This window comes from Carassius gibelio, chromosome A21 (genome assembly GCF_023724105.1).
Source record: "Carassius gibelio isolate Cgi1373 ecotype wild population from Czech Republic chromosome A21, carGib1.2-hapl.c, whole genome shotgun sequence".
Taxonomy (NCBI): domain Eukaryota; kingdom Metazoa; phylum Chordata; class Actinopteri; order Cypriniformes; family Cyprinidae; genus Carassius; species Carassius gibelio.
This window is the reverse complement of record NC_068391.1, coordinates 21329357-21344900: the sequence shown is the minus strand read 5'-3', so window position 1 is coordinate 21344900 and position 15544 is coordinate 21329357. Positions and strand designations below refer to the sequence as shown.

The following is a 15544-nucleotide window of genomic DNA, read 5'->3' as shown; positions in this document are numbered from 1 at the left end:
CTTCTGCAGCAATGGAAAGACTGGGAAGAAGAACTACAAGTATTACTTCAAGTCACCCTGCCCCGACCGTACTTGTCAAAGTCTGTGGACATCTCCGGTCTTCAGAGAGAGGTGCATGTATTTTGTGACGCCTCAGAAGAGGCGTATGGTTCAGTGGCGTACCTCCGGACCACTGACCAACATGGTGAAGTGTATCTGTCATTCCTGATGGCCCGTTCCAGAGTCGCTCCTAAGCGATTTCACTCTATGCCCCGATTAGAACTCTGTGCTGCCCTTACTGGTGCACAGCTCTCTCAGGTGCTGAAGAGGGAGCTTACCATCCACATTGATCGGACAACCCTTTGGTCAGATTCCACAACGGTGCTGACATGGCTGAGGTCTGAATCCTGTCGGTTTAAGGTCTTTGTGGGCACCCGCGTGGCCGAGATACAGGAGCTGACTGACGGGCATGCCTGGAGATATGTTGATACCGCAAGAAACCCTGCGGATGACGTAACACGCGGAAAGAAGCTGCGAGAGCTTATTCAACCAAATAGATGGAGCCTGGGACCAGCCTTCCTCCTGAACAGTCCAGCCTCATGGCCAGAGGACCCCACTGTTGACCAAACAGAAGATACCTCAGAGCTACGCAAACCTATCTTCTGTGGGGTCGCCGCCGTTGCATCAAGCCAGTCAACTTCAGAACTGGGCCAATACAGCTCGTGGAAGGAGTTGTTGGAAGGGACAGTGCAGGAGCTGCATGGGGCGGCCAACTCTAATGATAAGCCCACAGCTGAAGACTACCGACAGGCTGAACAGTTAATATTTCAGAGGGCTCAGAGGGATAGTTTTCAGCAGGAGTACCACCTTCTGAAAGCTGGTAAACCTGTCCCCAGCTACAGTCGACTTCGCATGCTGTCTCCAGAGCTGGATGAAAAGGGAGAGCTCATCCGTGTTGGAGGACGACTCCGTCGAGCAGAAGGTCTAGAACTGACCACTCTTCATCCAGTCATCTTGGACCCAGGTCATCGAGTAACTACGCTCTTGATTCAAGACTTTGATAACCGCCTCCACCACCCAGGACCAGAGCGGGTATTCGCCGAGCTTCGACGCTCCTTCTGGATCCTGCGAGGACGTGAGGCTATCCGGCGCTACCAGTATAGCTGCGCTGACTGTAGACGATGGAGGGCAAAACCTGCAGTGCCGAAGATGGCAGACCTGCCATCAGCCCGTCTGCGCCTTTTCAAGCCTGCTTTCTATTCTACGGGGATGGACTGTTTTGGGCCATTTGAGATCAAAGTGGGCCGGCGCCGGGAGAAGAGATGGGGGATCATTTTCAAGTGCCTCACAACTAGGGCGGTGCACTTGGACCTCCTTACTGCTATTGATACGGATGCTTTTCTGATGTCCCTTCGTCGGTTCATTGCCCGTAGAGGAACGCCTGCAGAGCTGTTCTCCGATCAGGGGACAAATTTTAAGGGAGGTGAGCGGGAACTCCGTGAAACTTTCACTGAAATGTCTAAAGAACTACGACATCTCCTTGCACCACAGAAGATCTCCTTCCGCTTTAACCCCCCAGCAGCTCCCCATTTCGGAGGGGTGTGGGAGAGGGAGATACGCTCAGTTAAGAGCGCACTCTATGCCACAGTCGGTGCTCAGCCTGTTCCAGAAGAAGTGCTTCGGACCGTACTTACTGAGGTGGAAGGGATCCTTAACAGTAAACCCTTGGGTTATGTGTCTTCAGATGCCAGTGACCCAGATCCAGTGACTCCCAGTGTTCTTCTCATGGGGCGGCCTGATGGTTCGCTACCTCAGGTAGTCTACCCCGAAAGTGAGCTCATCTGTCGCCGGCGTTGGAAGCACTCCCAAATCTTGGCTGATCACTTCTGGGCCCGTTTCATCCGACTCTATTTGCCGAGTCTACAAGCTCGCCAGAAGTGGCAGGCTACACCAGCTGATATTGCAGGGGACTGTGTAGTGATGATCGCTGATCCGCATCTTCCGAGGGCCCTCTGGCCCATTGGAAAAGTAGTCAAGACTCATCCCAGCCCTGACGGGCACATCAGGTCCGCTGATGTAAAGGTGAAGGAGAGAATCTACACCCGGCCAGTTGCCAGGCTGGTTGTTCTCCCTGCACTTCCTTCTGGTGAAGATGGAGATGGTTTCACTCCTGCCACTACACCCCAGCCATAGAACTTTGTTGCCTTTAGTGATGAGCAAATGTATTACATACATTTGGGGGCGGCTGTAGAAAAGGCCCCAAAGTTATGTTATTGTTGCTATTATTTAGTACAGTTGACCATAACGTGCTTTATGTTTCACTTTACTCCCGTTTATTCAGTGTTTGTAATAGGGTAGCAAAGGCGCGCGCTGGTTTGTATATTATATCTGACGTCACGCAGTAGTATGCAGTACGATAGAGATGGTCAGTCGGTTGTCACGCAGTTAGTATTCAGTATGATAGAGATCATCGGTCGGTAAAATTATAATTGTGAGTGACACTTTCCTCAGCGTGTGCGTGAATGAGAAAAGTAAGTAAATCTGCTGCATTACTCGTGATATTGTATTTCTTGGACAGCTGTTATTTCTGATGTTCGATATGGATGAGAGTTAGGAGTTTAGGGGTCGTTACACGACCGCTGTGTTAATTATAATCACGGTTGTACGTTACTTTCTAGCTTCGGTCCACCTGACTCAGTACGTTGGGTTAAATGGGTCACATCGTGTTCAGACATGTTTATTTTATTCAATACTTGTTGTTATGAATGTTAAGTGCTCTGTGGCTGAGTAAAATATGAAGTGGTGTTAAATATCATTATCTGGACCGCTATTGATGCTTTAAAGTATATTATAGAAGACAGAAAGTTCTATCTACGTTATTGATAACTTAATGCATGGTAGAAAATCTGAGAAGTGTCTGAATCCTTTCTCTCTGCTTACATTTTAGGATTTAAGAGATATAGTCATATTCTGACTACTGTTTAATTTATGTTTGTAATGTTTATTGAATGAGTGTTGAATGAGTGTATGCATATGTTTCCTTTATTCATTTGTATTTGTTCTCTCTTTATAGAAACCACACTAGAAATTACTCTCACCTTTAAACTCACTCATACAAGAAAGAGGAGGAATAAACAGAATAATAAGAATTATCTCTCCGCTCTTCATTTCATACTCTGGAATATTTGGCCTTAAGTGGTGTTCTGGCCGACACACCTGAGTGAACCTGGTGATAAACCCAGAATTAGCACCTAGACTGAGTGTTTAACCATTATCTTCACTTCAAATAGTGACTGTGTCCCCCTTGGTTGCTCTCATGCAGGATCAGGTTAAAGAGGCAGTGAAACTCGCTCAGTGGTTTTGTTTTCACAGCATTCCTGTGTTTACAGTGGAAGTGTGAGGCAGTTGAGCTGGTGCATAACACACGTCGTAACCAAACATTATACACGTCGTAACTCCCCCCCCAACAACATTGCACATTTGAGTCATGCAGGGGTTTACTCTCAAGTCGCTGGATGGCCACAAGGGAAGCACTTGCTGGAGATGGTCTTCCACTGCCAGAGCTTTTCTATAGTAAGCAGCAGGCTTTAAGCTTCTTCCTTTCAGCTTTTTGTTTCTTCAGAGTCAGTGGGGAGATGATATTCGCGCTGAAGGAGAAAGATAGCATGCAATGCAACGACAGAGTCAGTTCGAAAGGGAACTGGCGTTACTTATTTGGAAAAAGTAAAAACAGAGGATTCAGCAGTGGTAAGCCTCAAGAGCAGGAAAGCCAAAAATATATATATATAAAAAAACCCTGCCCAGCATTTTTTGTCAATTAAAAAGTAATGCGTTAGTTAATCAAGTTACTTGAAAGTAGTAATCTGATTATGTAACTCCCAGTACTTGTAATGTCTTACCCCCAACACTGGTTGATAGTATTTGTATCTGTAGTTACATAGTTCGGTTGCACTTTATTTTACAGTACGTGTGCTTACATGTACTTATATTGTACTTAGTGTATTTATCTATCTGGTAATACAGGGTAATACAGGGTAACTACATTGGGTATGTTTAGGTTTAGGGGTAGGTTCAGGGTTAGTTCCTAGTTATTACATAGTTATTGTAATTACTATAATAAGTACATAGTATGTACATGAGAACTGGACTGTAAAATAAAGTGCTACCCATAGTTCTACAGTGAGAAACTTTAACTCCGTAGGCAGATTACATAAGTGGGCAGAATGTTTTACGGCTTGGGAATTCTTTAATTTAGCTGTCTTTGTAAGTATAGTACTACCCATCATTTTCTCACTAAAACAATTGTTATTTAAGAATAGGTTGTCGTCATTTTATGTGAAAGCTCAGGGGCAGCCTAATTACCTGTAGGTATACTTTAGTTCTCTGAGAAGGGAAGCTATACTTCTGGCATGCCTTTGAGTAACTTACTTCACCCGATCAGAAGCTGACCATGTTATGATTCTGCTAGACAGCCTAAAGTTACACAGTATAGATTTAATTATGATCAATTATAGGCATTTGAAACAAGCAACTGTTTTGGGTTAATGGCAGAATTATTCTTAGAGATCCAGCCAATACTTGTCCAGCCAAAACAATACTCTGTATTTGTTAAAAATCAATACAGAAGAGAATTACATGAGGGCAATAAAACAGCTTTGAGGGATCCCATATGTCAACATTTATTTAGTGGAGAAAAAAAAAACAAAAACAGACACAGACTCTAATTCAGTCGAACCAACTGAGGGCAGAGTCCCCTGAATCAACAGATAACAATATAAAGTTGACACATAACAGCAGACTCTTACAGGTACTGTGGTGCTTCCTAAAGCCAGAGATCCCAAACACACTACTGGACGCAAAACAAACAAATACTCCAGACAGAGATCGCTTTTTCTAAAACTTTGGGCACAAAAGCTAAATTAGAAATTGGCCTATAATTACAAAAGACTTTTCCACCATGGGTCTAACAATTCTGGGTTTGAATTGCTGTCAGAAAACCAGGGACCACTCCTCACCTGTGCAATGGCATCTAAACAAGTGAAGGATGGTGGTGTTTTTCAGCAAACTAAAGTAGAAGATATTAGTCTCTATGATGATAAAGGGTATTTAATATCTTGTTAATTTTGGATTAATCAAGAGGGCTGGGAGCCTGAATATGTTTTTAGAGTCCAGTGCTCATGCCCTCAAAAAAAGAGGCATATTCATTCACCACCACTGCCTCCAGATTAGCACTGCCAAAGTCTCATCTGCAAACCGTGGGTATCTGTAAACGGAAGAGGAAGTTGATGTGTCCCAGGGCATTCATGACTCAAACCAAATCACACAGACCGATGCACACAGACAACAGCACGACTGTGTGCCACAGCATCAGGTCACGCTAAGAATAGCTCTACCCTTAAAAGGGAAGTGTGTATCTATACTAACACGTTTCATAATCTTTTTTTATGCAATTCCCATGATGCATTAGGATGCTGCAAACTGCTGACTGCCTCCACAAGCCAAGCTCCCTCACTGATCTCCCCGGTTTCTTTTGTCTCTTTCTCACTCCACCTTTCTGCTGTGCCTGATCTTGCTCCACCCTGCAATGTTTAAATCTTAAGCTACACACTGTTAAATGGGATCACACTTGCTGTCGTGAAATATGGCTCTGTATCACCACAGCTGTGATTCAGCCCTTTGCACGTGGCCACAGGCCAATGCATTGATCTCTGTGAAGTGAAGCATTAGATACACCCCAAATTAATGATATGTCATGTTTAACCACTACAGAAACATCTGAGCCTGCAAAAAATGTCAGAAAGACTTGCCATGATAAGGCTGTTCTTGATGGAGTACATGAGCGCCAGCTGTCTGGTGATTGCTCAGCCCTAGCCCTGATATACACCCATCAAGCCACTAGACTTGAAAGCTATTTGATCAGGCAACCAGGTACACATAGCATAGTGTATCATAAAAGACCCACTTGCGACATTTACTGGCCATATAAAACACAAGGAAAAAAGTATGGCAGTGTTTAAGATGTAAACCTGAAACTGTACCTGACACAGTCCTGACAACCTCTGTGGTATTTCTCAGGCCAACAAAGGAGAACTGGTAAAGACGCCAGGAGCGGATGTCTCCAATCTCCACTGAGCTGCGCTTCCACTTGTATACAATCTCCTCCTTCGGGTAACCATCTGCAGAAACAAACAATTGAAAATAATAAAAAAAATATATATATAGCTACATAGTGGCTATTGGAAAACAAAACAAAACAAAAACGAAAAACACTTTGCTTTTATGTCTTATAAACCTGACACTGTTTATTCACAGAGAGTTTGTTTTACATTTGGAAATAGTAGCAAACAACAAATAGCTACATAGTGGCTATTGGAAAACAAAACAAAAGAAAAAAGCCCTGTGCTTTTATGTTGTTCAATTGTGAAACTTTTGTATTAAATAAATGAAATGAACACAGACTGAAATAAGTAAGAATTTTGGTTCACATTTAACAAAACCCCACTGTGATGAGTGGGGCAGGGCCAAGAGCCATGGGAATGGAGAGAGGACGGTGGAGTGATTGGGAAATGAGCGACACCTGCTCCACTCACCGATCTCCTCCGTGGGACTCGGCACCGGTGAGTGGAGCAGGTGTTGCTCATTTCCCAATCACTCCACCGGCCTCGCTCCGTTCCCATGGCTCTCGGCCCTACCCCACTCTTAACACCCACCAACAAATTAGAACATGGTGACATGCCAATCAGCTAATCAACTAATCTCTCAAATTTAGTTCACTAGGCTACACAATCATGTTGAAGACTGCTGATCTGACAGTTGTCCAGAAGACAATCATTGACACCCTTCACAAGGAGGGTAAGCCACAAACATTCATTGCCAAAGAAGCCGGCTGCTCACAGAGTGCTGTATACAAGCATGTTAACAGAAAGTTGAGTGGAAGGAAAAAGTTTGGAAGAAAAAGATGCACAACCAGCCAAGAGAACCCCAGCCTTATGAGGATTGTCAAGCAAAATGGATTTAAAAAGTTGATTGAACTTCACAAGGAATGGACTGAGGCTGGGGTCAAGGCATAAGTTACATTTACATTTATTCATTTAGAAGACGCTTTTACCCAAGGCTTGAGGTCGACGGTAGTGTCGACTGAGGGAAACCACCTCCCTGGTCATATCTGGACATCCAGAACTCTGGGATTGGAGCGGACTCATGAATTAACTCTGGGAAGGAATTCAGGGATAGTAGCCATCTCTGAACAGTGCTTAGGAGCTGGAGTCATCACTAGACTATGGTCAGGGGCTGGAGCCAACTTTAGGCTCTGTTCAGGGGTCAGAACAGACACTGGTCTGTGGTCAGAAACTGAACTTGCAAGGGACCATTTCTTCTTCTTTTGCCTCTTCTTTTAGGCAGCAGTGAAATAAATTCTGAGGTTTTAATAGTCTCCAGATTTGGCCCAAACTCTGGAGCAGGCTCATGGGTATAAGCAGATTCTTGAACAGATATGGAATAAGATGATCGACACTACCGTAGAACATAATTGCTATATATTTTCAAAGAACATATCGTTGCAGCCATTGGAACTTGTAGATAAAGGCGATCATCCACACCACCCAAAACTGGGTCATCATTCCAGGGTATTAGATATGAGCGCTTTTGAAATCGAGAGATAATCAGGTCTGCTGGATCTATGGAGTGAGGAGAATGCTCATGTTGTACTTTTAACTGCTATTGCTCATTAGTGCTGAGTATGTATATATAAACAGATGGAGAATGGCATAGACAGTCTGAAGCCCATTAAGAATCGTGCCAGATCATTGTCTGGTGGTGCTAGTACCTCCTTCCAAGGTCCCGTGTCACCAGTGTCTCAAAAGTTCCTTCTTCTGGAAGACGGTTTATCTGCCCATGCTATGAACTCGGGACGGTCGTAGTGCAATGTCGTCGTGCTGCCACGAGGCTATCAGTGCTGACTATCTTCAGAGTTTCATTGTGTTTTAGTGACTCAATTAAAGTGGACTCTGTCTTCCCTTACTGGTGCATCTTTGGAGGATATTTGTGTGGTGAGATGTTGGACACTCTTTTATCAGATTTTATTATCTAGATGTTCAAGACCTCAAAGCCCTTGAATTCCTGTCCTCCTTTCTGTATCAACAATCCATTTGAAAAAAGTTGCATGGCATGCAGACCAAGTATAGTAGTGAACACACACAGATGCTGTGGACACACACCTTGAGCAGCGGGAAGCCATTATTTTCTGCTGCACCAGGGGAGCAATTGTGGGTTAGTTGTCTTGCTCAAAGGCAACTCAGTCATAGGTACTGAAGGTGGAAGAGAGCACTGTTCATTCACTTCCCCCACCTACATTTCCTGCCAGTACTGAGAATCAAGCTTGTGACCTTTGGTTTATCTATCACACGACACATCATTTTATGGTGATAGTCAGTATCCTTGCAGCAGCAATTGGCACAAAGATGCAAACAAGAAAATTATTACCGACAGATTCCATAATAAAGGATACAGTAATCCATACAATGCATGAACAACTGTATTCAAATCTTTAAATGATCTAAAAAGTTTTACATTAACATTTATTTATTTGGCAGACACTTTTATCCAAAGTGACTTAAACTTGATAAAAACAGCAAGCGATAGAGATGGCAATAAACATGAGACGTGCCCGTTATAAATGGTTTCAGTCTTCGTTCACTTCATAAAGGATAGTAATCAAATAGATAAATTGAAGGCATAGAATTTGTCTTGTTTTCAGTTGTTTCTAGAAGATTGTGAGGGATTCAGCTATCCGGATGGAGTTAGGAAGATCATTCCACCAACTGGGTGCAGTGAAAGAAAACATCCACTCATTTACCGCAGGCTTCTGGAGGGGATGTAGATGAGTAAGAGACAGCAGAGGTAGAAGGGTGAGAAGCCTGTGGCTGTTCAGTAGTTAAGCACCAATGTCTTGAACTTGACACAAGCCGAGACCGGAAGCCACTGCAGAGAGATGAGATGTGGTGTGATATGGGCACTCTTGGTCTCATGGAAAACAAGACATGCCACTGCATTCTAAATCAATTGCAGAGGTCTGACTGAATATGATGCAAGTCCAGCCCGAAGAGCATTGCAATTCTCCAGCCTAGAAATGACAAGAGCCTGGTCCTGATGGTATATTGCATGCTCTGTTAGGAAGAGTCAGATCTTCCTGATGTTGTGTAGTGCGAACCTGCATGATTGTGTTTTTTTTGCAATATGATCTTTAAGGTCAGCTGATAATGAAAGATCACCCTAAGATTCCTGGACGAACATGATGGGATTTTCAAATCACTACACAACAGAAAATCTTATTAAATTAATGGACCCCATTGAAGAAGGCCTTCATAGCTGGAACTGTTAGTAGGCAAGACTGAATCAGTTACAATGAACATCCTACCACTCTCTCTCGTTTTTATTTCATACTCTTCCCGTTTTCAAGTCATTTGATGCCATTATATCTTTGACAGATTGCACAGACACTACTGGAAGAGAGCTGAACTGGATGATGACATCAATGAACTAACTTGAGCTGAAAAATGACTCTTTGTTATCATCTTCTTGCATTATTGACAATCTATTTCCCTGTTTAACTCTATAAAGCTGCTTTGACACAACCAGTATTGTATAAAGCACTATACAAATAAAGGTGACTTGACTTGACTTTGTATATGTGGTCTAGTAAACTCTTCAAAGAACCAAACAAAGAGGGAATATTAGGGAATGTGAGTGAATGGGAATCAAAAAACAAAACAAAACAGAGGCATTAGGTTGGCACAATATCTTAATTAAATGTTGAAAAAAGTATTTGGACAGGTCCAAGTAATAGATGGACAAGCCATTAAGGCTGGATGACTCCTCACGCATCCCTGTGTTGCAGATATTATATGCATTAACATTTGCAGATGGTATGCACTGTGCTGCGAACACAAAAAGGAGTCATTACCCCAAAAGTGCCATTGTGTCCTTTCCCTTTGAACGAGGTCACATTCAAGTGCATTTGTATGGACAGTCAGCACAGGAACATCACTTTTCGCTTGTGTTGGCAGACTATGCAACCTGGTACACAGAGGCAATAGTGCTCCGTATCTAAATATATACCAATCATAAGGAACCGGGATATATTTGTAGCAATAGCCAAAAAAAACATAGCATGGGTCAAAGTTTTTTTTGTGTTCCAGGGTCATATATATGTATATATATATATATAGATATGCACACATCATGTATTTTCCCCATCCTCACTTTGTTTTTGTGTACTTCATACTAAATATTTTATATAAACAAATGAAATACAAACATAACACAAGGTAACATGATTTAAAAATTTTTTTAAAGGGGTCATGTGATGCTATTTTTAAAGATCATCATATCAAACAGAATATTTTTACATGCTTTAATGTTAAAAAAAAAATATTTTTCAAACACTGTTTATTATTGTGGGTCCTCTATGCCCCGCCTCTCTCAAATGTGTCGTTTTCTACAAAGCCCCTCCTTCAAACAAGCACAGTCTGCTCTGATTGGCCAGCTGACCCAGTGCATTGTGATTGGCCAAACTCTTCAAGCACTCGTCAGAAATGTAAAGCCCCTTTCAATAATCGCGAGCTTAACTTTCAAAATAAATGTGAAGACAGTTAATAATGTCCTTAGTTTTACCATCAGTTCAAGCTGAAAGAGGAACAGAGTCATGACAGAAACAGTGATGAAGCCCGTATGTGTTTGCAGAACACAAGACACAGACGATTGTACGGCATTACGCAAATATTTCCACATTGTGACGTAGACATGTGGGGCTGTGTTTAAACAAGCCGTTTGAGTGGGGTGTGGCAAAATCTTATCTTAAATTTTGATTAATATCATCTCTTTGGATTTTAGACTTTAGTCTTAACAACTTCAGGGATCTTATCTGAGCAGAATCAGCTTGTAACATTCCACAGATAAAATAAAACTTGCATCATATGACCTCTTTAAGCATTTTGATCATTTAAAAATGTAAAACAAATTGCCCCTTTAAAATTAAACTCTGGTTGTGCCACCTTTAGCAGCATTTAATGCAACCAAATACTTTAGTTTTCACAGTGCCTTTTGGCTTACTCATTTTGCAGAACTACTTTAGTTCAGCCGAACTGAGGGGTTTTTGAGCATGAACTGTCAATTTAAGGTACTGCCACAACATCTCAATTGGGTTTAAGTCAGGGCATCGACTAGGCCACTCCAAAAGTTTTTGCCATTCAGAGGTGGATTTAGTCCTGCATCTGTTCCTCCAATGTTGTCCTTGGGGCTTTTGTGACCTCCCGAATCCTCTGTATGCTATTGGAGGAATTTCAGAAGGTCAACCACTTCTGCAAAAGTTTCTAATACTTTTTTTTTTCTGGAGAAAACGGCTCTTACTGTGGTTCTCTGGAGTTCAAGAGCCATTGAAAGAGCTGTATAACTCTTTCCAGACTGATGTGTTTCTATTACTGTCTTACTCATAATTTTGTGGAATTTGTTGAACCTAGCACAGTGTGTAACCAGGTAAAACACTTTAGCCAGCTTCATGCTATTGATGAAGTTTTATTTAAGTTTTCATTCAATTGAGGAGGGCTAGCGGTAATCAGGCCTGGTCGTGTCTAGTCCAGTTGGGCCCCATTATAAAAGCAGTTTCGGTAACACTTTAGTATAGTGTCCAATTCACACTAATAACTAGTTGCTTATTAGCATGTCTATTATTAACATATTGGCTGTTTATAAGTGCTTATAAAGTACATATAATGCATGACACCCATAATCCTACCCAATACCCTAAATTTAACAACTACCTTATAAACTATTATTAAGCAACAAATAAGGAGTTAATTGAGGCAAAGGTCATAGTTAATAGTTAATAGTGAGAACTGGACCCTAAAATAAAGTGTGACCGCAGTTTCATATATTTGTGAATTAGTAACTGCAGGGGCAAATGCATTCTCACGAAGGCCCAGTTGGTAAAAGATAACTTTTTTTGCTTCAGTAAATAACATATCATTTAAAACTGTATTTTGTGTTTACTCCTGTTGCTTTTTTTATGTTAACATAGAATTAACCAAATAAAGTCAATGAACAAATGAATGTGGCACTGAATTGTAGCAGAATGCATAGTCAGGTCAGAAAGATAAATAAATCTTTCTTTTGTATGAAAACCACTTTTTTCCATTTCTTTTGAAACTACAGATGATGTTATCCCATTAGACTGTCCATGCCACATCTGCTGTTTCATTATTACCATCATAAACCATTTCCCCTACATCCTCTCCAAAGTCTAAGGACAGGAAGAATACCACGGTTTCTTCCTGTCACAGCTTGCCCGTGTAAGCATGTAAAAACATGTCTCTCCACGTTGGGCCAAATTGTCACTTTCCTCATTATCCGTCCTTCATATTTCAAGACGCAAAGTGAAATGTCTTTATTAGCATCCTAAAAATGGTTTCCATGCTCTCAGCTGCATCTGAGCATGGAAGCAGACTCAAGGTGTAGAAAACTGGATAGAAAAAGTACTAAAGAATGGAAGAGATGTGGATGGATATGCATGTTGAGCATATGGCCAGACTTACAGCTTGAGAACTCCAGGGGACATGAATGTTCATCCATCGGAAAGTTATTCAGTTTAAGCTGGCACTCTGCATCAATGGTCAACCTACAGACAGAAATTTCATTAATTAAAGCAATATAAGCAAGTAATCAGTTGCATAAAGAATCAATCAATTAAAGCGTGATCAGCTGTTAAGTGTTTGGTACCCAGATAGCAAGGCCATGTTGAGTCCTCATCCAAACTATTGTTTTGTTTGAGAGTGATATTTCAATGTCTAAAGCATTTTGAATCATCATTGAAGTTCTGATGCAAGAGCACACATGAGTGGACAGTGACACAGAACTAGCATTGATTTATAGCTGACGACCACAAGGCCATGCAGGTAATTACAGTATCTCTGCAAAATGCAGGCGTTCACAATCAGAGGGTCATCTTGAATCCACAGGGGGCATTTACTTTACTTGATTTGCTCTGAACCACTGGGGCTACAGTGGGTGTAAGGATGGGCCTTCAAGATTTTAGCAAGTAAAGTAGTTAAAAAGCCCACCATGTGCTTTATATGTACTAATAAACAGCAAATAAATAGTGAATTGTGTTCCCTAATATAAAGTGCTTTCATTAAATCATATATTTTCTTACACACTTAAAGTGCATCATATTTTGATAAGCTTTATTCAGAAAGTTCCAGTAATATTTAGAAAATTGTATTTATAATTTTGTTTGTGTTGAAAAATTAGAAAAAAAAGTGATTTATATTGTGTTTAACACAGTGCTCAATATGAGGGATAATACATGTTCCTTTTTCTAAAAAAGACCACAATTCTATTTTGATTCATAGCATTGTGTATTATGTAAAACATTATCATGCTGCAAATTATAAAACTCTACATATGGTTATTTACAAAATTCAAATAAACTGAAATTGTTCAATTACAGATTGATATTCCAGTGAGCTGTGCAATGCTCAGGCAATGGTTATGTAATGATTTTGTGATCTTCAAAACTACAGGTGCTGGTCGTATAATTAGAATATCATCAAAAAGTTGATTTATTTCACTAATTCCATTCAAAAAGTGTTTTTTAATTTTTTTTTTATGTTTATAACTGACAACTAAGGAAAATCCCAAATTCAGTATCTAAAAAAAATATATATATATATATATTGAACATTATGAAAAGATTCAATATTGAAGACACCTGGTGCCACACTATAATCAGTTAATTAACTCAAAAACCCTAAAAAGGCCTTTAAATTGTCTAAGTCTAGTTCTGTTGGCTACACAATCATGGGGAAGACTGCCCCCCATGACAGTTGTCCAAAACTTGACTTGATATGTTGTCCAAAAGACGACCATTGACACCTCGCACAAGGAGGGCAAGACACAAAAGGTCATTGCAGGCTGGCTGTTCACAGAGCTCTCTGTCCAAGCACATTAATAGAGAGGCGAAGGGAAGGAAAAGATGTGGTAGAAAAAAATGTACAAGCAATAGGGATAACCGCACTCCGGAGAGGATTGTGAAACAAAACCCATTCAAAAATGTGGGGGAGATTCACAAAGAGTGGACTGCAGCTGGAGTCAGTGCTTCAAGAACCACTACACACAGACGAATGCAAGACATGGGTTTCAGCTGTTGCACTCCTTGTGTCAAGACACTCGTCTCGCTTCAAAAAGGACTGGACTGCTGCTGAGTGGTGCACAGTTATGTTCTCTGATGAAAGGGTCCCAGAGTCTGGAGGAAGAGAGGAGAGGCACACAATCCACGTTGCTTGAGTTCCAGTGTAAAGTTTCCACAGTCAGTGATGGTTTGGGGTGCCATGTCATCTGCTGGTGTTGGTTCACTTTGTCTAACATTTTATTTCAGCAGTTTTTAAAGTTGTTAAAACAACAGTGATTTAGAATCACAGTATAATGTTGATTCAGTCACACCCTTATACATTTTTGTAACTATTTTTGTTGACATTTTAACATTATTTCAACAATATCTGTGCAAAATTCAGTAACACTTTAGTATAGGTCCAATTCTCACTATTAACTAGGTGCTTAACAGCACGCTTGTTATTAACACTTTGGCTGTTTATTATTCTGCATGAGCATATTCTCCATCCCTAATCCTACCCAATAACTAAACTACCTTACGAACTGTTAATATGCAGCGATTAGGAGTTTATTGAGACAAAAGTTGAAGTTAATAGTTTGCTAATAGCAATAATATGACCTTAAAATAATGTGTGACCCAAAATTGATATTGGGCCACACTTCACACTTTCAATTTAACCCCATGCCGTTCAGCATTAATTTAGCATTGTTTTAAGGAGCATTGGTTGTTTGTTCTCTGGGTGCGCTCAGTTTATGCATGTTATCTTAATCCAAAATTAAAAGTGCATTTACCTTAAAGTGTACAGTATACGCCCGTCGTTCCATATCCGAAGCATGCGATTAGGTGTGGTGATCCAATGGGCATCTGCCTTCTTAGAGTTGCGGAAAAACGTGTCAGGGATCCAGATTTTTCCCACCATGTTGCTGTTGAGACGCAGAACCTTCATGGTGCTGTTGAACTTCAGGCGCCTGTCATACCACGTCTGGGCGAAGAAGATGTCAATCGTGTACTCCTGAGGGATCGAAAAGGGCAGCGCTTTCAGACAAAACCAATGCAACCCCTTTGTTCCAATTAAAATATTATACAAATTCCACTTTGTTTGGCCTTTTTGGCCATTTTAGGCCAACAGAAGGATCCTGAAAGCCAGACTCAAACATGTGCACTATTGGCTATTCTATCCAAGTTGGGTGCAAATGAATCAATAAATAAGATGCATACCATACAGAAATAAATGTAGCAAGCAACACTTGTGTTTATTTGGAGGACAGTCCACATCTCCAATAAACTCTATGGCAACAGGCCAAACAGCGTTTTTATTAGTCAAATATACAGAGGTGGAAAGAGTACAAAAATATTATACTCAAGTAAAAGTACCATTACATGAATGAAATTTTACTTAAG

At 41.0% G+C, this 15544-nt stretch overlaps 2 protein-coding genes across 5 annotated transcripts in view; one reads left to right on the top strand and one right to left on the bottom strand.

The window, feature by feature from the left end:
* Positions 1-15544, bottom strand: part of LOC127942048 (gamma-aminobutyric acid receptor subunit gamma-2-like) — a 45951-nt gene that overhangs the window by 18261 nt on the left and 12146 nt on the right. For all 4 annotated transcript variants that reach the window (XM_052537576.1, XM_052537577.1, XM_052537579.1 and 1 more), the window contains exons 4-6: positions 14935-15155; positions 12567-12649; positions 6018-6155 (exon numbers count right to left, since the gene is read on the bottom strand). In XM_052537576.1, the coding sequence (XP_052393536.1) occupies positions 6018-6155; positions 12567-12649; positions 14935-15155 (442 nt within the window). The remainder of the gene's footprint in view (positions 1-6017; positions 6156-12566; positions 12650-14934; positions 15156-15544) is intronic.
* LOC127942047 (uncharacterized) lies at positions 111-3262 on the top strand. Its single transcript, XM_052537574.1, has 2 exons — positions 111-2510; positions 3053-3262. Exon 1 carries the CDS (start codon positions 208-210, stop codon positions 2170-2172), a length of 1965 nt encoding a protein of 654 aa, XP_052393534.1. The 5' UTR covers positions 111-207; the 3' UTR covers positions 2173-2510; positions 3053-3262.